At 59.7% G+C, this 19578-nt stretch overlaps 1 protein-coding gene across 1 annotated transcript in view; it reads right to left on the minus strand.

Moving 5' to 3' along the window:
- Nucleotides 1-1919: 1919 nt before the first annotated feature.
- The window catches only part of Klhl26 (kelch like family member 26), a 29070-nt gene continuing 11411 nt past the window's right edge, over nucleotides 1920-19578 (minus strand). The window contains exons 2-3 of the mRNA XM_027932459.2: nucleotides 7145-7327; nucleotides 1920-4689 (exon numbers count right to left, since the gene is read on the minus strand). Coding sequence (XP_027788260.1) covers nucleotides 3108-4689; nucleotides 7145-7327 — 1765 coding nt within the window. The 3' untranslated portion in view covers nucleotides 1920-3107. The remainder of the gene's footprint in view (nucleotides 4690-7144; nucleotides 7328-19578) is intronic.

Raw genomic sequence — 19578 nt, forward strand, 5'->3', positions numbered from 1 at the left:
GGAGGCCCAAACACAAGTGGTGCCCACAAAGGCTGGGGTGAAGGAGGCTTTTGCTCCCGCCTTCTCACCCCAGGCCTCTCCCCTGTGCCCCGCTCACTGGGCCACGCCCTCTCTGTGCCTGAGCCTCGCTGGGTGCGGAGCTGCTGCGAGGCAGGGTCCGGAGGCTCCACTGTGCAGAGCCAATCTCCAGGGCCCGTGAGAAACAAGGAGCTGGAGTCTGTTTCTTGGAGACAGAGCCAGGGGCGGGTTTCCAAGCTGGCCAGGTCCAGGATGGATTCCCACCTCACAGGGCTCCCCAGAGGCCCCCTTGGCCCTCATTTGTTGCGAGGTCCCAGAAGTCACACTTGGCCTCCCTCTGGCCGGCCTGCCTCCTCCGTCTCAGGAGAATGTTTTCCCACAGCCTAAACCAGGTGTGGAGGGAGGCTCCGAGTCCACGTCCAGGCCGCAGCCAGGAAGCAGCACGTCTGGAAGCCCAGGGCCAGGGAGGTGCAGGGCTCCAGGTCCCTTTGGGACACCAGGCGGGGGGAGGGGGGTCCGGGGGCGCGAACTCGAGTGAACTCGTGCCTGTGGCTCGCGTCTCAGCACATGTGAGCGAGGATGCCAGGTGTCACAGAGGGCGTGAGCCAGAGCAGGCACACCCGAGTGCACAGCAGGAGCACACGAGTGTGCGGGGCACAGTGCACGCAGGCAGGTGTGCCGGTGAGGGTGTGCGAGCGCGGGTGTGCGCAGGCGTGTTCCGCCTCTCTCCGAAGGACACAAACGTTCACAAAGTGAAGATTCGAGCCAGTTTCTGCTAAATTAAAAACAGCTTTTTCGTGTTTAAAGTTTACAATACAAAAAATAATTTTCCTTTCTTCCGGGGGTAGGATGGGGGCCGAGGGAGGGGCAGGGGGCCCCGGAGAACATTCCATGAACCGGCTCAGACGGTTCTGCACAATCGACCGGGGTTAGATACGGCAGCGCCCCCTCCCGCGGCCGGCACCCCTGCCAGCTCATTGGGGACAAGATGTTCTGAGGTGTGAGCTGATCTGGGGGACTTGCAGCTGGCAAAGGCTTCTCTCTACCCCCGAAGGGGCTGTGCCTCCAATGGCGAAGCGCTCTCTTTGGGGAGCTCGGGTCGGGGGTGGGGCGGGAATGTTCTGAGGAGTCCCCAGGGACAGCGGCTTTGGTTTTGATGCCCCTTGGCAGCGTGGGCTCCTTCCAGGTTCCCAACCAAATTCCCGTCTCAGCACTGCTCCGCCTCCAGCCTCACCCTGGGGCCCAAGGCAGCTGCACAGGGGTGCTGGGACATCGGGTGAGGCCACTTACACAGACCTGCGTTTGCAGAATGATCCCAGTGCCATCCCTTCTTGGAAGTCTGTCCAGGATGTCAGGCATTTGCCACCAGCAGGCAGCTCCCAGTGGCCTGCTCTGTGTAGCTGGGTGCCTGGCAAGGCCTGGGGTGTGGGGCTCTTGGAGGCGCTCTCAGGCCCATATGGAGGAACGATGATGTCACGCTTCCTGTAGGACCTGCCTGTGTCCCCCCCAGCACATCCCCTGGGGAGAGAGGCTCCCAGGCCGCCTGATCTGCCTTGGTCCCTGAGACTACGCAGATGGGAAGAAGGGACCTGCGGGGAGGGGGCTGGGGCTGCCTGGTGGCAGGGGCCAGGAAACTGGAAAGACTCTCCTTGGAGCTTCCCTCCAAGGCTGCCCCACCCTGGGCCCAGGTGGATGTCCTAAGAGAACTTCCCACTGTCCCTGTCCTCCTGAACCAAGACCCAGCCCCCCCCCCCCCCGCCCCCAGCTCCTGGCAATGAGGGAAAAGGCTGGGGCAGGGGAGAGGAGCCCCAAACACACGGAGGACACACGCAGCAGAATCTGTGACCAATCAGGCCCAAGCTGCACGGGCTCAGCTCGGGGCCGCTCCATCTTTTCACCATAACATTTTTATTAAATAAAGGGAGACATTAGGGAAGGACGGCGGCTGAGGTATGAGGTTAATCCTTTACACCGTGAGCGGGTCACAAAACACGACATCCATCCTCTGTTAGCAGCAGAAGAGACACTTTAAGTTGCCCCTAGAGTATGAACCTCACTTAGAAGACAGCAGTGCTGGCTTCTAAAAAAAAAAAAAAAAAAAAAAAGAACAGTAAAACAAAAGAAAAAGAAGACGTTTAGAGGGTTAGACACCAAAACAAATGTGGCCAGAGATACCGCAAAGCCCTTGAAGGAGCAGCCCCAGCACCTGCCCGCCCAAGGGTGGCCTCAGGCTTGGTGGTGTGTTGACCTAAAACCAGGGCTGGGCTGGGCTGAGGGAGGGGAATCAAAATTGTCCACAGCCCTGTGGGATGCAGAAGCACTCTGGAGCCTGGGCTGGTGTCCCCTCCACCATGGGAAGGGACAGCCTGGCCACCCAGAGCCAAGGCGGCAGATGGGGCATCTTGGCCGGCCACCCTCATTCAGGCCCTGGGTGATGCTCAGCGCCAAATGGAGGGCCCAGCGCCCTCAGGGCTGCCTCCGGGAGTCAGCTGTGGTTTCTCCTGCAAGCAGAGGAGCAGGGGCCCTTAAGGTGCAGGGGCCCAGGACAGGCAGGGGGACGCAGGCAGAGGCCTCGAGGCAGCTCAGGCTGAAAGGGTTGGGCAAGCACATCTAGGGAAGCAGAGAGGCCCTCCCCATCCATCAGCCCAACCCAGGGGCTCTGGAGCTGCCTCTCCTGCCCTGAGAGCCCCCATGTTAGGGAGGCTTTGGGCGACTCAGGAGGGCGGGGAGGTGCATCCCAGGGGCCTGGCATTCAGTGTTCATGGGCTCTGAACCACAGGCAGGCAGAGCTGGGTGGGGAAGGGAGGGAAGGGAAGCAGAGCCACACAATGACAGCACGAGGAGCCCAGCTGCCCCCCATAGCAGGACTTGCAGGCTGGGTGAGGGAACCACCTGGGGCATGAGCTTGTTGCCATGATGTGGTGGCCTTTGGGGCTGGACCCCTGGGCTGTACTCAGAGCCAGGATCTGCCTCAGGAGGGTGCCCAGCTCCTCAGCTCAGCAGGCCCCTGGAGGCCAGCGCCGGGAGTGCCTGCTGGGCGGGCTGGGAGACCACATGCAGCTGGGCCAGGATCCCAGGAGTCCAAGGAACTACCTCCTGCCCCCAGCGCGCGGCAGCAGGACAGGGGCGCAGGCGATGCCCGCAAAGGACTCTGGGAAGTGCAGGTCCCGCTCCCACTGGTCCGTCTCCGTGTTGTACACCTGCACGATGCCCGTCACGTTGTTGAGGCGCCAGTTGTAGCCCCCCACGATATAGATCTTCCTCTCCAGCAGGCAGCAGCCGGCCTCCGACTGGCCAGCCCGCATGGGGGTCACGCTGGTCCACTGGTCCGTCTCGGGCACGTAGTACTCCACAGCCAGCACATCGAAGCAGCGATCCACGTGGTCCATGCGGCCACCAAGGGCATAGATGCGGCCACCAGCGCCCACCATGGCGTGGAGCACCCGGGGCTCGCTCATGGGCGCCTTGAACTCCCACTGGTCGGCCACGGGATCGTAGCAGTGCAGCGCCTTCTTGTCCTCCACCGAGATGCCGTAGCCCCCTGAGATGTAGAGGCGGCCCCCGGAAGAAGCCCCGGCATGGCCCCAGGTGCGGCGCTTGAGCGAGCAGGCGTAGCCCCACTCGTTGCGCCGGGGGCAGTACCTCTCCACCGAGGCCAGGCTGCCGGCGCGGTTGCGGCCGCCGGTGGCGTACACCATGCCGCACAGCACGTTGAGCTGGAACTGGATGCGGCTCTCCTGCATGGCCTGCAGGCGCAGCCAGCGGTTCAGGTGCGGGTCGTAGCGGTAGCAGGCGTCCACCGCGCCCTCGCCGCTGCGGTACTGCAGGTGCTGGCCCCCGGCCACGTACACGAAGTTGTCCAGCACGGCCACGCACGTGTGGCTGCAGCCCACCTCCATCTCCGTGAGCTCGCGGAAGTGCCGGGCGCCTGGCTCGGGCAGCTGGTACACCTTGCTGCTGACGGACCGGTCACTGTCAGTGTAGGGGGTGCCACCGAAGGTGACCAGGGAGGGGACGTCGGAGCGCACGGCGGTGCGTGGAGACTGCATCTCGTGCTGCCGGAAGGGCAGCACCTGGTAGTTGAAGGCCTCCAGCAGGTACTGGCGGCAGAGCACGTCCTCCACCATGATGTCCAGCGTCTGCACGCTGTCCACCAGCTCCGACGACTGCATGAGCGGGAAGCGGATGTGGCACAGCACGTGGCTGGCGCGCGGCCGCCGGGCCGGGTCATGCTGCAGCCAGCGGACGGCGGCTCGGAACAGGTCGATCTCGGAGCAGCTCTGCAGCCTGTTGCTCTGCAGGAAGAAGACCAGGCGCTCCAGGGGCAGGCGCAGGAAGTCTTCCTCCTCGGCGATCTGCAGGAAGTGGCGGAAGGTGAAGGCGTCCACCGACTCCCTGAGCGAGGCCAGGCTGAAGGTGGTGGCCATCTGGCCAATGTTGAGGCAGGTCTCCACGCTCATGGCGGCCTTGAGGAACTCCTCGCACAGCTCCACCACCGGCAGCATCTGCAGGAACACCGCGGCGCCCAGCACGTCCTGCACGCAGTCCAGGTCCAGGGTCACCTCGGCGCTGTAGGCGAAGTCGATGATGTGCCGCAGGCCGCGGGCAGACACGCCTTTCAGCTCAATGACATCCTGGCTGGCCTCCCTCATGCCTCCCGTGAACATAGCCCTGAGGGATGGAAACACAGTATGGGCTGGGGGTGACCAAGGGGAGTCCTCTCCACCAGCAACAGTCTGGCAGAGGGACAGGAAGGCAGGGCGTAGCCAGCAGGAAGACAGTGGGGCTGGACTCTCAGGAAGAACAAGGAAGGAAAGAAAGGGTTTGAGCCGGGCACCATGGCACACGCCTGTAATCCCAGCAGCTTGGGAGGCTGAGGCAGGAGGATGGCAAGTTCAAAGCCAGCCTCAGCAAATATGAGACCCTAAGCAACTCAGCGAGACCCTGTCTCTAAATAAAATACAAAACAGGGCTGGGGATGTGGCTGAGTGGTCCAGTGCCCCTGAACTCAATCCCTGGTACCAAAAAAAAAAAAAAAGAGTTTGAGTCCACCCCAGTGGTGCCTCCTTCCAGAAACAGTGACTCCCAGCGGCCCCTGCAGGGGGCACTGCCTGAGCCCTTAGTTTAGATGGCAGCCCTGGCTCAGAGCTGCAGGAGCAGCCGGCCCAGGTCAGCCTCACCCAACAAGCCACTTGCTGGAGCCCAGCTGACTCAGAGGAGCAAAGGCTCCAAGGGAAAAGCCATCTAAGCTCAGGACACAAGCGAGGCACAGGTGTCCTGCCACGGTCTGCAAAGCCCAGTCCCTGGCTGCTCACTGCCTCCGCGAGCAGCTCCAGCTCCCCAGCCTGGGCCCGGGCAACCACCAACAAGGGTCCCCTGGAATGGGACAACTACTGGAGGCCATGCAGGGGGCTGCTGCTGTCTCCAGAGAGAGCCCAGGAACACGGAAGCACCTCCCTGCTCCAAGCAGAGTCCAGAGTCCCCAGCCCAATGTGAGACTCCAAGCTAGGGACCCCAGCTCTGTGTCCCCACTGCTCTGCTCTGAGAGGCTGGAGCCAACATGACAGCTGGTAAAGGGACACAGGCCCAGGCAGGAGGACACTGGGGAAGCCTGGGGCTCAAAGCCTCCCCCACCCCAGTGCCCACCCAGGGCTTGCTCAGTATGTGGGCAGGTCCCTCGGGGCAGGCTGGCATTCCACACCGGGGCACTGTCCCCGATGGGCCCTGAGGAGAGAGGAACTCTGCTCTTCTCTGCCCCTTAGATGTTTGTGCCCTAGTGACACCTGTGTGGGCCAGGCTTGGGACCACGGCAAGAGGACAGCTGTGAGGTGCCACCAGCTAACCACTGCCCAGCAAGCTGCCCAGCACCCAAGGCTTCTTAGGAGCAGTGAGCGCCAGCTCCCAGGCCTGTCCCCTGGAGTCCCCGCCAGCCCTGGGGCATCATGAGGAAGACTGAGGCTGTCGCAGGCGACGGGAAGGAGTTTTGCCTTTTAAGGTCTTGCGGCTGCAGTGCCAGCGCGGGGGAGCCTTTAAAGGGCATTGCTGGCTGGGCTGGCCCACCCGTCCCCAAATCCAGAGTAAAAATAGAAACGGCGCCCCAGTTGGCTTGGCGGCTGTGGCTCCCCACAATGGCCTTGCTGAGCCACCGGGCGGGCGGCGGGGCGCGGGGATGTGTGGCCCCAGACACACCTGGGCTGAAGTGAGCCCAGGAGTGGCTCCCAGGGCCGCCCAGCTCAGTCTGGCAGCTAGGAGGCTCACCCGCTTGTCCCCAAGGGAATGGGGAGACCATCTCTAGCCCCATGACAGCCCCCAATAGGGAAGAGGAATCTCCCTGCCCATGTAGCTCCAAGGGGCTCTCTCTTCTGGCCCAGCCACGGCATAGGGAAGGACAGAGCCACGTGCCCACCAAGGGTTTGGCTACTGCACGGAGGAAGCACCCACCACACAGGGCACAGAAGAGCCTCACCCAGGCTCAGACGGGGCCCAACACATGGGGTCAGCACGACATGAGGGCTGCTGGTGCCCCTCCAGTCCCCCAGCTCTTCTGCTTTAGGTGTGAGTGGGGGTGTCATGGAGGCAGGGACCTGGGCCCATTTCGTACCTGCTAGATCCGCGAGGCCTAGATCAGCACCTGGCATAGGGCAATTGTCCAATGAAGACTTGGAATGAAAGCCTGGCCTAGTGGGGCACAGTGGCGCACGCCTGTAATCCTAGCAGCTTGGGAGGCTGAGGCAGGAGGAGGGTGAGTTCTAAGCCAGCCTCGGCAACTCAGTGAGGCCCTAAGCAAGTCAGAGAGACCCATCTCTAAATAAAATATTTTAAAAATAGGACTCGGGACGTGGCTCAGTGGTTAAGCACCTCTGGGTTCAATCCCAGGATAGAAACAAGAAAGCAAGCCTGGCTGAACCTTGAAGCAGGTGCCCCAGACTCCCAAGCATGCTGTGCCCCAGAAGAATGAGAGTCAAGGAGAAGCGGGCAGGGTTAGTAGGCAGGGGGCTTCTCTCCAAGCCAACACCAGCCATTCTCCCTCACAGCCATTTCTGGCTGGTGCTAAGATGGGCCCCTTCTTAGAAGGTGGCTGCTGTCAACCTGTCCCCCCCTCCAAGTTCCCAGGGCCCGCACTCACCTAAAGTAATCGCTGCAGGCAGCCAGGACCACCTTGTGCGCATGAAAGACCTCTCTGTTGATGGTCAAGACCACGTCCAGGAGCTGGCCCTGGGCACGGAGGGTGGCCAGGCCCTGCAGGAGGCTGGTGCTGTGGCCGGGCGCCGAGAAGGTGCACTTGAGGGCCCCGTTCTTATCAGCCATGCTGGGGGGAGAACAGAGAGGGGGGTGACGTGGCTCACGGGCCTTGAAGTCCTGGTACACACAAAAGGACCTCGAAAACACGACGTCAAGTCAAAGGCGCCAGACACAGAAGGCCACAGAGTGTGAAGCCATGATTCCACCACCAGGAAGCGCCCAGCACAGAGACGGAAAGCAGACTGGGAGCAGAAGGGGTGGAAAGGAGACACCAATGCTCAGGGCTTAGAGGCATCTCCACCTGGTGATGAGATATTCTGGAATGAGATGGAGGCCCAATGCCAGTGAGGTGTCCACGCTACCCCAGTCTGGGGCTGGGTGGGGCTCAGTGGCAGAGCACTCGCCCAGCACATGTGGAGCCCTGGGTTCCATCACAGGCATGGGAAAAAAATCATCATTTTTGTGTTATGTGAATTGCACCTCAATAAAAGAGAAAAGGGCATGGGATCTTCTCAGGTCCTGCGAAAACCCTGCCCCAGCCCCAGCCCTCAGAGCACACCAGGCCAGCCACAGGCCGGCCATCACCTCACCCGTCCCCACCCTCTCCTCTCCAGCCTCCCGCTGACCCCTTTGCTGTTCCATTTGAGGAATTATCTTCCAGGGCCAGGGATGGAGCCCAGAGCCTCGCACACGCCAGGGCCAGGCCAGCTCTCGACCACTGAGCTCCACCCCCAGCCTGCATTTTGGGAAGCTTTTACTCAGCGGGTCATGAATGAAGAGCTTCTGAACACAGCACTTCATCCTCAGAACACCACAGGAGGGGGACACTGCTGTCAAGAACACCTCCCAGGTGGGGCTCGGGGCCTGGCACATGCCTGTAATCCCAGACACTTGGAAGACTGAGGCAGGAGGATCTCAAGTTCAAGATTAGCCTCAGCAACTTTGTGAGACCCCGTCTCAAAATAAAAAATAAAAACGACTGGGGTGTTACTCAGTGGTAAAGTGCCCCAGGGCTCGATCCCCAGCACACACACACACACACACACACACACACAAAAGAACCACTCCCAGGACCCCCTGGACCCCCAGCACACCCCACTCCCCCTCCCTGCACTCGGCTCTCCCCCAGGCTCCAGGCCCTTTGGGACTTGCCCGCCCTCTCCCTGGACTGCGCTGCCCACAGAGAGCCAGGAACGCGGGCACTGGTCCTTCCAGGAAAGTGGGAGGAGCGGGAAGGCTCCCCGGCCCGCTGTCCGCAGTCCCCAAACAAGCCCGAGGGTCCAGGACCTGGCAACAGAGGCAGGCACAGCTGGCGCTCGCTCACAGTGGTCACTGGGCTCAGAGCTCCCTGACCCCTCGTGGGCTGCCCGCCTCAGCTGCCCTTCAGAGACCCCAGGAAAAGGTGGACAGAGGGGCTGCAGGGCCCAGGGCTGACCATGGCCGGGGGAGGGGCTGCAGGGCCCAGGGCTGACCGTGGCCGGGGGAGGGGCTGCGGGGCAGAGCAAGAAGCCAGTGTTCCAGCCTTGCCTGCAGGTGCTCAGGGTCCCAGGAGACAGGGGACCCAGGCCAGGGGACATGGTGCTGGGGATGCAGCCTGCACGGGGTGGAGGCGGGAATACACAAGAACTCGGAGCCCAGTGCTGCGGTCAGCTGGGCTGGTGAGCAACACTGGGGTGCTGGGGAGAGGGAGAAAAAGGGCCCAGGTGGACACCAGGACTCCAGCTTGTCCCCATGGCCTGTCCTCTGCTAGGAGAAGGGTCCCCCCCTCAGCCCGCCCTTCCTCTCCTCCCTTGCATCCAGCTCCCCTGTCTGGTGGACGTGACTGCTGCTGTGAGCCTGTGTCAGTCCTTGAAGCTTCCCAAGGCCTGGAGCAGGGGGACCGGAAGCAGTCAAAGCATCCAGAGTCAGCTTTATGTCACAGCTGCAGCCAGGGTTGTGCCATCAGGCCCTGAGTGTCTGAGGGAGCGGGGCCAGGAGCAGAGATGTGGAGGATGGAAAGGGTGTCTCAGCGTCTCTTCCCACAACAGCTAGGTGATGGCGCTTAAGGTGGACGGCCCAGCCTCCTCCTGGGCTGGACTGCAGCTCCAAATCCGTCTGCCCAAAGCCCCTCCCGGGCCAAAGTGTGTACATCCCTGGGTCAGCCGCTCCACCTGCCCGCCCTGCACCTGTCCTGCCCATGGCTCTGGCCACCAGAGCCCACCCCAGGGACCCCCTGCCTGGACTCTGCCCAGCAACCAGCACTGCACCTTCTCTGTGCAGCACGGAGGCCAGGGGTCAGGGTGGGAGTTCCAGATGAATGGCCAGGTCCAAATGCCACCATAGCACCATGAACAGCTGGTGTGACCATTCAGAGCCTCCCTCCCAGAACCGGGGAGAATTGTTATCAAACTTGACCTTGTGAATGAATCGCCAGAACTGGCTTAAAACAAAGAGAGGATTAATGCATCTGGGGGGCCCGGCAATGGTGACATCCCTGCTGCACAGATCCTGCTGTGTAGAGTGGGGCTGGGGGTACAGGCACACCGCCTTCATTATCAGCAGCCACTAGAAAGTCACCAAACCTGAAGGCTGACCCTGTGCAGAGTATCTGGGGGCCAAAGGCTGAGATGCACCTGCCTATGACCCTGCTCCAGGGAGCCTGTCCTGGCTGCTCCGTAGCCTTGGCGTCCCAGGGCTCTGGAGGCCTGGCCACCCCTCCCACTGTACTCTGGGCCTCCTGGGGGCAGATCTATGTCTCAGCGCCTCCCTAGGACACCCAGGCCAGGGTCAGAGGACACTGGGCCAATAAACCAGGGGGCCACACCTCAGGGCTCTCCACCCCAGGGTCCTCACCTCAGCCATGAGTTCACCGCCATTCATTCAGCCAGCACCCTGTAATGGGATCGGGCCACCAATGGCGCTACAGGCTCCAGGAGGGGAAGGGACAGACATGAGGTAAACAACCAAGTGCTCAGGAGCTGCTGTGAGGGGGAGCTGATTAGGAGATGGCCCGAGACAGAGGAGGAAAAGCCAGGCAAAGACCCAGTGAGGTGACCAGGTGGGAGACCAGGATTCCAAGTGCCCTTCCCACAATCCCACTGAATGTGTGCAATACACCAGGAGGCCGGGATGCCCCCTGGGTAAAGGCCATGAGCAGCCGTCCTTCCTGCAGCCCAGACCAGTGTGGGGCCAGCCTCTGAGAGATGCATGGAAGAAAGATCCATGGGGGCGCGGCGGCTGGGGTGCGGAGGGCACCCAGAGGGGCTGAGGGGCGCGAGCAGGATTCTGGCGAGCGGTGTGCTCAGGCATACTCCTTGATTCTCTGGGTCTGTTTTCTCAGTTGTGCAAATGTCCCAGGGTTTCTGGGCAGCCCCCTGGCCCCTTCCCACAGACACCAACTTCCCCAGCTTCCCTTTGAGCTGGAGAGTCGGGGGAGGCTCAGAGGTGCTGTGCACAGGCCCTGCAGCCTTTGCCATTTTGCTTTCAGTCGGCAGATTTTTCCTTACAAGTTCAAGATATTGGGGTGGTGTAGGAGGATTTCACCTGCCCCTTGGGTCAGGTGTGCACATGTACATTTTCATCAGAAGAAAGATCTCATTCCAGGGGCACTTTCATCATGGGGCCACTCAATCCTTAGGCACATAGTTACTACACTCCTCCATATATAAAGAGCACCAAGAAATCAACACAAAGCCAGAAATCTCAATGAAAGATGCACAAAAATATGAGCTGAAAGCTTGTAGAAAAGGAATAAGAGCTGGTTAGAAGAGACCTAGGAGAGCCAGGCATGATGGCACATGCCTGTAATCCCAGCGATTCAGATTAAGGCAAGAGGATTGCAAGTTTGAGGCCAGCCTCAGCAATTTAGCAAGGCCCTAAGGACTTAGCAGGACTCTGTCTCAAAAAAAAAAAAGGACTGAGGATGTGGCTCAGTGATAGAGCACCCATGGGTTCAATGCCTGTGCAAATAAAAAAAAAGAAAAGAAAAGATCTAAGAGTGGGGCTAGTGTTGTGGCTCAGCGGTAGAGTGCTCGCCTGGTACGTGCAAGGCCCTGGGTTTGATTCTCAGCACCACATAAAATTAAATAAATAGGGCTAGAGATGTGGCTCAAGCGGTAGTGTGCTCGCCTGGCATGCGTGCGGCCCGGGTTCGATCCTCAGCACCACATACCAACAAAGATGTTGTATCCGCCAAAAGCTAAAAAATAAATATTAAAAATTCTCTCTCTCTCTCTCTGTCTCTCTCACCTCTCTCTTTCAAAAAAATTAAATAAATAAAAATAAAGGCATTGTGTACAACTAAAAGAAATAAATATTTCAAAAAAAACAAAACAAAAAAAGATCTAAGAGCAAGCCTCGCTCACACCTCACCAGGCCTCAGAGACACTGGGTTATCAGGCAGCAAATGCTCAATCTACTCTGGTAGAACAGGAGGCAGTTCACACCCAGGGAGGGCAGGAGTCATGGCTCAGGGGTAGAGCACTTGCCTCGCATGTATGAGGCTCTGGGTTCGATCCTCAGCACCACATAAAAATAAATAAATATGGGCTGGGGATGTGGCTCAGGCGGTAGCACGCTCGCCTGGCATGCGTGCGGCCCGGGTTCGAACCTCAGCACCACATACAAACACAGATGTTGTGTCCGCCGAAAACTAAAAAATAAATATCAAAAAAATTCTCTCTCTCTCTCTCTCTCTTTCTCTCCCTCTCTCCCTCTCAAAAAAAAATTAAAAAAAAAATAATAATAAATAAATAAATAAATAATCCATTGACAACTAAAAAAAAAAAAAACCCCAGGAAGGCGATTTGGCAGGCATAGCAACACTCTAGACTTGTGTCCTTGACCCAGCAACTCAACTTCCGAGACTTATCCCTGGATTCCTGTGAGAAATTGGTTCCAGGACTCTTATGGATGCCAAAATCTTAGTATGCTCAAGTCCCTTTCACACAATAACGTCGTATTTGCCTAGAACTTACACTCATCCTCCTGTAGGCCCTAAGTCCTCTCTGGAGTACAGCTGATGCAGTGGAAGCACTACGTCAAGGGTTGTTACCAGGTATTTTGTAGGAAATAACGACAAGAAAAAATACCTGCACATTTTTGTTTTTTTAATGGTCGTCGATCTGCAGCTGTTTGAATCTGAGGATGCAGAACCTGACGACACGGAGGGCAAGACAGACTGCATCCCATCTGGGGGCAGGAGACCAGAAACAAGCTAAATGCTCGCAGCAGTACTTCTGGTGAAGGGCGGCCCCCGGCTGGGCAAGGAGGCTGCTCCTGATGTGTAACCAGGGACGCCACCTGCAGCCTCGAGAGGAGGGAGGTGCAGATGACACAGCAGCTGAGCTTGTGCTCAAAGCTGTTTGTGTGGGAACACACTATAGGACCGAGACGCTGCCCGGGGTGACAGGGCACAGATGCCTCCCCTGCTGTTGGCTTTATTGAAAAATGGGGAACCAGAGAGCTGGCCAGGAACTCCCCTGGGCAAAGGATATCTGGGTTCCCCAACAAGTGAAAGGGCTGCTTGGGACCCAGAAGGCAGGGACAGCACAGGTGGCCAGCAGGACCTTCCAGAGGGGGCATCAGGGGCCAGGCCAGGGTCTCTGCAGCCAGCAGCCTGAGCCACATCAGCTCTGATGACAATCCTGGTCCAGAAGATGGGGCCAGCTCATCTCACCGCTGCTACCAGGTGTGGGGTACAAGGTGCACCAAAGAGGGGAGAAAGCAGCTTCGTCCCCTCCTGTCCTTCTCCATGTCCCTGGCAGCGGGTGTCTCACATGGATGTTTTCTTTCTTCTTCCTGTCCTACAGATAAGACAAATGTCCCTGAAGTCCCCATTCTCCCTCCATATACCAAGCTGTGCTGCCTCTGGTGGGCTCAGGGATGCTGGAGCCCCCATGCCAAGACAGAGGGGCAAGGCAAGGTCCCGGCAGAGGTGGCCAGGAGGCGGAGGGAGGGCTGGTGCCCAGGGCTGATGACTAAGGTCCTCTCCAGCCGGCACCAGGAGGAGGGGAAGGACCCATTACTCAGGCCAGCCCCAGACAGGGGGCGGCCAGCATGTCGGGGCCACAGGCCCCCAGGAAGGCGGCAGCAGCCCTGAACTGGGCCTAGTCTCCAGACGGCCACTCAAGTCACGGTCACCCACACGTGAGTCATCGGAGGCAATGCGTCAGCAGCCCCGGTCAGGACGTCTCTGGAGGCTACTCACCACCCGCCCTAGTTGCACCCTCAGCCTGGATCTGGCTCCTGAGTGGCCACACACCCCCGCCTCAGGCCTGGCCCGGACCAAGGCCATTCTGACAAATCCCTACCACTATGTCCCCTAGCACCGTCACTGGGCACCCCCATGAAGGCTCAGGCCTGTGATGGACACAGGAGCACCAGGCCTGCCCTGGAGGCACCACCATGCAGCCTTCAGAATCCCCCTGGCACAGAGGCCTGCTGTGTGCTGGGCAGGGTCAATGCCCCGGGTGGACCACCGGTCTCAGGTTCCAGAAACTTCCTAGGTGTCGACGTCTCCTGCCTAGGTTTCTTCCCTCTGGAGTCCTTCCTTCATGGAGCCCTTGAATCCTCATCTTGGGGTCTGCTCTTGGGGCGCCAAGGAGGCCAGGCAGCCTGGCCGGAAGTCATGAAAGCTCAGGGCCATACCAGCTAAGGCTGGGCGCCCTGGACACTGGAGCCTGGTGGGGAGATTGGGAGCTGGCAGAGGCGGGGGCTGCTTGTGCGAGCCTCAGGAGAGGGGCCGAGCACCTGCCAGGTGGGCGGCCCCTTCCAGTCCCCACCCTGCTGCTGGCCTGGTCCCTGTGACCGGCTTCCCAACCCCACAGGAGATCGAAGCTCCAACCATTCTTTTCATTGGAATCTCCAAAAAAAAAAAAAGGCAAGAACAAGAAAGAATTTCATGGAAACATTTCTTTGGGGTTTTGTAAAATCCTTTCCCACCCCCACACAGAGCAGGAGGCTCAGGCTGGCTTTGCCCTTCGCAGGCCACTGACGTGTGGAGCCCCTCGCTTCCCCTTGAGCCGAGAGCGCTTCCACTTCCAAAGCCAATTCTGGTTTTATTGTCCATGTGGCTCCGCGGAGCACAGCGGCGCGGCGCAGCTGGTTGGCTCGCGCCCCAGCCCAGCACGACGCCCCACCCCAGGGTCCACGGTGCATGGGGGGACGCTGCGCTTCAGGGGGCAGCGGGGCAGGGGGATGTCGGTGTGGCTGAGGGGACTCTGCCCACCCCAGCCACTGCCCAGCCATCCCCAGGCAGGCGACTGGAGCACCTCCAAGAGCATCCTCGGAGAGCCTAGTGCAAGACCCAGGAAGGAACAGAGGAAGCCCGAGCCCCAGAGACAGCAAAAAGGAGAGAAGGGGAGACGGACACCCAGAGGGAAAGACACCTCAAGAGAGGAACAGGGGCCCAGAGAGACATCCACAGAGAAGGACAGAGACCCGTGGAGAGGGAGACAGAGAGCGGAGAGGCAGGAGCCACAGATGGAGGACAGGAGGAGCTTAAGTTCTTGAGCTGCAGGTGATGCCCACCTCTCGGCCTCACCGTGCCTGAGTGTGCAAGTACACACACACATACTCTGCAGCCACGCTGGAAGCCTCTCTCCCGGCCCCTGCCACCCACCCACACCCTTCGCCAAGCCCCCCACTGGTGGTGCAGGGGTCACACTTCACGCAGGACCTGGTGACTCCCCTACTGGTCCAGGACGTCTGTTCAGCGAATACATCCTTCAAGATGGGGAAGCCGAGGCCCAGCAGGCGCCTGGCCAGTGGCTCCACCCTGCCCCACACAACCTGCCGGCTTCTCTGAGGCTCACCAGCCTCTGAGGGTGAAGGTGCAGAAAGACAGGGTCCAACACGTCCCACACAGGGACTGCCTGCAGTCACTGTTGCCATGGTTACCACAATATTTCACAGCTCTGGGTTCTGAGCTCCCAGCCACAGCAGAAAGTCACTGTGTTCTGGCACCTCACACTGGCCCGCCAAGGCTCAGGCCGGCCACAGCCCCCACGCTCACGTCAGCGAGCCTCCTCCTGGGACCGCTCGGTGCTCCCCCACCCGCCTCCCCCAGGCAGCTGCGGGCCCCTGTCCGAGTTATCCCTCCTCATCGGGCAGCTCCTTCCAAGACGCTCCAGTCCTCTGGTTCGCTGAGCTCCCGGGGGAGCTGGGGAAAGAGCAGGGCTTCTGGATGCACAAACACGGAGCCCAGGAGCTAGAAAAGGTCCCTACAGCTGCATGTCCCTACAGGCCAGGACCCCAGACTGCTGACAGAGATGTGAGGGATGGGGACAGAGAAACAGAAAAAGACACAGTGAGCAGAAAACCGTGGCCAGAGAGCTGGGGGCAGCTCAGTGGTAGGGCACTTGCCCAGCAGGCATGAGACCCTGGGTTCCATCCCCAGCTCCGCAAACATAAACATTCTAGCCAGGGACCCCGCCAGGGGCCCGCAGCTGCATGGAAGCCTGGGGCTCTCTGTACAGGGCGTCAGAGATGTTTATCTCTTCCTCCTGGCCGGGTCGCTGATGCTCCTACACGGCCACCAACAAGGTAGAGCAGGACCCTCGTGCCAAGGCTGGTCTGCACCGCCTGATGGACCCGGGTGGGTACCAGGAGGCAGGTGGGCTGGGCAAGCCAAGCAAACCTCCCCTCCTAGCCCCCAGCCAGCCTCCCTTCTCCCAAGAGCCCAAAGCTGGAGGCAGAGAGGCCCACTGTGACTGGCCCTGGGAGCACAGACTGGCCTGGCTAAGCAGATGTCCCCTGGCCCACGGGAGAGTCAGCTTCACCTTCCTGGGAATCGCCACCCAAAGCCAATCCCTGCGCATGTCCGTGGCTCCAGCTTGACTCTACCCAAAGGTCGGAGACAGGATGAGAGGGGAGGAGGCATCTGGAAGTGCCCAGCAGGAGGTAATCAAGCAACCTGCCCACACCCAGGGCTGGCACATCCACACAGCCCCACGTGACGCTGTGGAGGGCAGGGGGCCCACAGCACACTGGGCATGGGGGAGAGTAGGCCCTAGAACCCATGTTCACCTTGAAAGCACCATCCCCAGTGCCCCTAAGGAACAGTCAGGCGAGACATCCCAGGTGTACAGAAGGCCAGGCCCATCCACCCTGTCACCAGCCCTACCCTAAGGCCGGGGTGAGCCCCAAGGTCTCCCCTTTCTCAAGCCTCACTGGTACTTCTAGAAAACAGAATAGGGACGGGGGAGGTCAGAGGAGTAGCAGTGTGCAAGCTGTGGTCCCAGGAGTGGGCAGAGGGCTCCGGAGGAAGAAAAAGGAGGAGGGTGGGCACCCACTCCTCGTGGGTCACCATGAGCCTGGGGACCCGTAGGCTGGCCCATGACCTCCTGCCCCCACCCCAGCATCTAATCAATGACCCGAGGAGTCCAGGATGTGTGAGTCTCTCGCTGCTGCTAATGGATGGGAGGACCTGTGGGCAGCACCCGCCCCCCAACCCTGACTTGCCCAACTGTGACCACTTCTCAAGGGCAGCAGATTCTAAATCCGGAAAGAGGCCCAGAAGGGAAGGGGTGCTCGGGCCCTGCCCCCCCCGGCCAGTAGCAAGCTCTATGCATCCACTGTACCCTCTCACCCTGGCTCATGGCCAGCCACAATGTTGGGCTGTCCATATCAGAAAAGCCCCCACCAACTGAGTGAGTATCCACTCCATGCAGGGCAGTGCAGACCTGGCTCCCCATTCACCTCGCAGCCAGTAGCCTTGAAAAGAGGCACTTCTTCACACCCATTTTATAGGTGGGGAAGCTGAGGCACAGAGAGGTTTGGGCATTTTCCTAGCACCACACAGTGAACAATGGGCAGGACACAGGCCCAGCCCCGGCACACAGGAACTGACCCACCTCTCTACAGCCCAGATGGCTGGGCCCCAAGGTTGTCACTGAGATGCAGATGGAGAATCCGAGGCTCAGAGAGCTGAGACCATCCGTTGGGAGGATGGACACGAAGCTCAGCAGCGGGGAGAATAGGATGGTGGCTTTTCAGTGCTGGCCCAACGCAGGGTGTGGACTACCCCTAAACCTCTAGCCACCCCACAGGAAAGAAGCCCCAATCTGCAGGTCACAGTGCAAGAGACCCAGGCCACTATTTGTTGGCTGACCCACCTTCTGGATTTCTTGACCAGCTCATTGCTCCACTTGGCTCATCATCCATCTGTTCCCAACCTGTCCCCGTGGATGACATGGGAGCCTCCAAGGATCAGGCAGGGAGGCTTCTGTGTCCTGCCATGTCCTGGTACTCACCACCATGCTCAGCATGTGACGGCAGCGCAGCCATGCCTGTCACCTGGATGAGCGTGTAGGGGGCAGGGGGAGGATAGGGTAGATAGGTGAACAGGTGGGTGGGTGGGCAGGTGGGTAGAAGAAGGAATGAATAGGTGGGTGGGTAAGTTGGCAGATGGATGAACAGAGGTAGATAACTGGGAAGATGGTTAATGGGGGATGGGCTGACATATGCATAGATGGATGAACGGATGGACAGACTGGTGGACACATAGATGGATGGACAAGCAGATTGGTGGGTGGATGATAAGTGGGTGGACAGATGGGTGGAGTGGCAGGGAGACGGCTCCTAGGTGGTAACCCCAGGCTGGGGCCAACTCCTACCTATGCTAACAGCTCACCCCCCTCCATGAATCCTCCTGCCCCAAGTCCTAGAGCTGGGTCTGTTGTCCTCTTCCTGAGAACAACCAGGAAGCACTCAGCAGGCTCTCTCCAGGTCATCTGACCTTCCCACCCTTGCTCCTGCTGTTCTGTGTCCAGTGGCCAGGCCCTCCTCCCTACACCACTCCCAAGTCCACCAGCTCCTCCATGCTTAGGGCCTCCCCCACCACCTCTGAGCCTTCTCTGAAAGTACAGAGTCTCTGCCATGGCCTCCCTTGTCATCACAGCCCAGCCAGGGTCCCCCCACAACCTTCACCCCCACAGTCCAGCTGGGTCCCCTGCCAGGGGCAAACTAGTGGGCAGGCCTCAGGCTGAGGCATCTCGTCTGTCTTGTCCCACTGATGTGAGGCTGATCCCATCCCCCCACTGCATCCCAGCTGTGCTGGGCTGGGGGACGGGGCCACCTGAATGAGCACACCCTTGGCTCCACAGAGGAGGCAGGTAGGTGCATGACTGCTCTGCTCCACAGAGACCCTGCCACTGCCGAACTCCAGCGACCTGGGCACAAAGCTGCATGAGGCAGCCCAGCCTGCTGCTCCCCTGGCAGCACAGGCACTGAGGCCCCAGAAGGGACGGGGCTGCCAAAAGGCATGTGCCCATCCCCAGTGGAGCTGGGCCACAGGCAGGCATCCCCTGGGGCTCAGCCTTCTGATGACGACACAAACTTCAGTGTCAGAAGGAGTCTGTTACTCATTTTAGGGGTACCTAAATGGTTTTCCCCAGGCACCCTCCTACTCTCTGCCCCCAGGCATCAGCAGGGATCAGTCAGACCCCATACCTGGGCTGAAAAAGGAGGCATGTGACCCTGCCTGGTCAACCACAGCCTCCCAGACCCCTGGCCATGGGGATGGGTCCCAGGATGCCCGGGGTTGGGGGGTCCACCTGACACCATCAGAGCCTCCCTAGACTTCTAGCTGCAGCTTCCAGATGGAGATTTGTCACCCCTGGGGTTCATCGGGTTGCTAGGCTGCAAAGTGAGATGGCCTTTCCACCAGGTAGGCAGTGGCCAGGAAAGGGAAGGCAAGAGCTGAAAGATGGGGAGTGACAGATTCTGGGGGAGGCCTTCCAGCCTTGAACCCCAGGGGGTCTAAAACTGGAACTCTCCCTGTCTGGTGCTCAGGAGTGAACCCAGCAGCACTTAACCACTGGGACACATCCCCAGGTCTTTTTATTTTTTTGAGACAGGATCTCACTGAGTTGCTGAGGCTGACTTCGAACTTGCAATCCTCCTGCCTCAGCTTCTGAGCCACTGGGTGACAGGCGTGCGCCACCACGCCAGGCTGACCTTTGAGTTTCTAACTGAAGACAGTGAGTCCATTTTCTGGCTCTTGTAACCAAGTAGAGCCTTCAATGGCAGAAGTTTAGACCCGTCCACGGCATTCCAGACAAGCTTCTGGAAAAACTGCCATGGACTTAACGCCTCTCCAGCTGCCGCCTCTCCAGACTCTGCGCACGAGCTTCTTACAGGGCCAGGGGGTGAGGAAGCCGCACCGAGGGTGAGTCTGAGGCAAGTGGGCAGCAGCTGTCCCTAGCCTGAGTCCCGCCTGTCTGTGACAAGACAGATGGCTCCACTCTACTCTCCGTGACTCCCCAAGAAAGGTCAGCGAGCTGCCCGCACTCCCGACCAACGCAAAAGTTCAACGACTCTAAATGCTAACATGCTACA

This window comes from Marmota flaviventris, chromosome 1, assembly GCF_047511675.1.
Source record: "Marmota flaviventris isolate mMarFla1 chromosome 1, mMarFla1.hap1, whole genome shotgun sequence".
In the NCBI taxonomy this organism is placed as follows: Eukaryota; Metazoa; Chordata; class Mammalia; order Rodentia; family Sciuridae; genus Marmota; species Marmota flaviventris.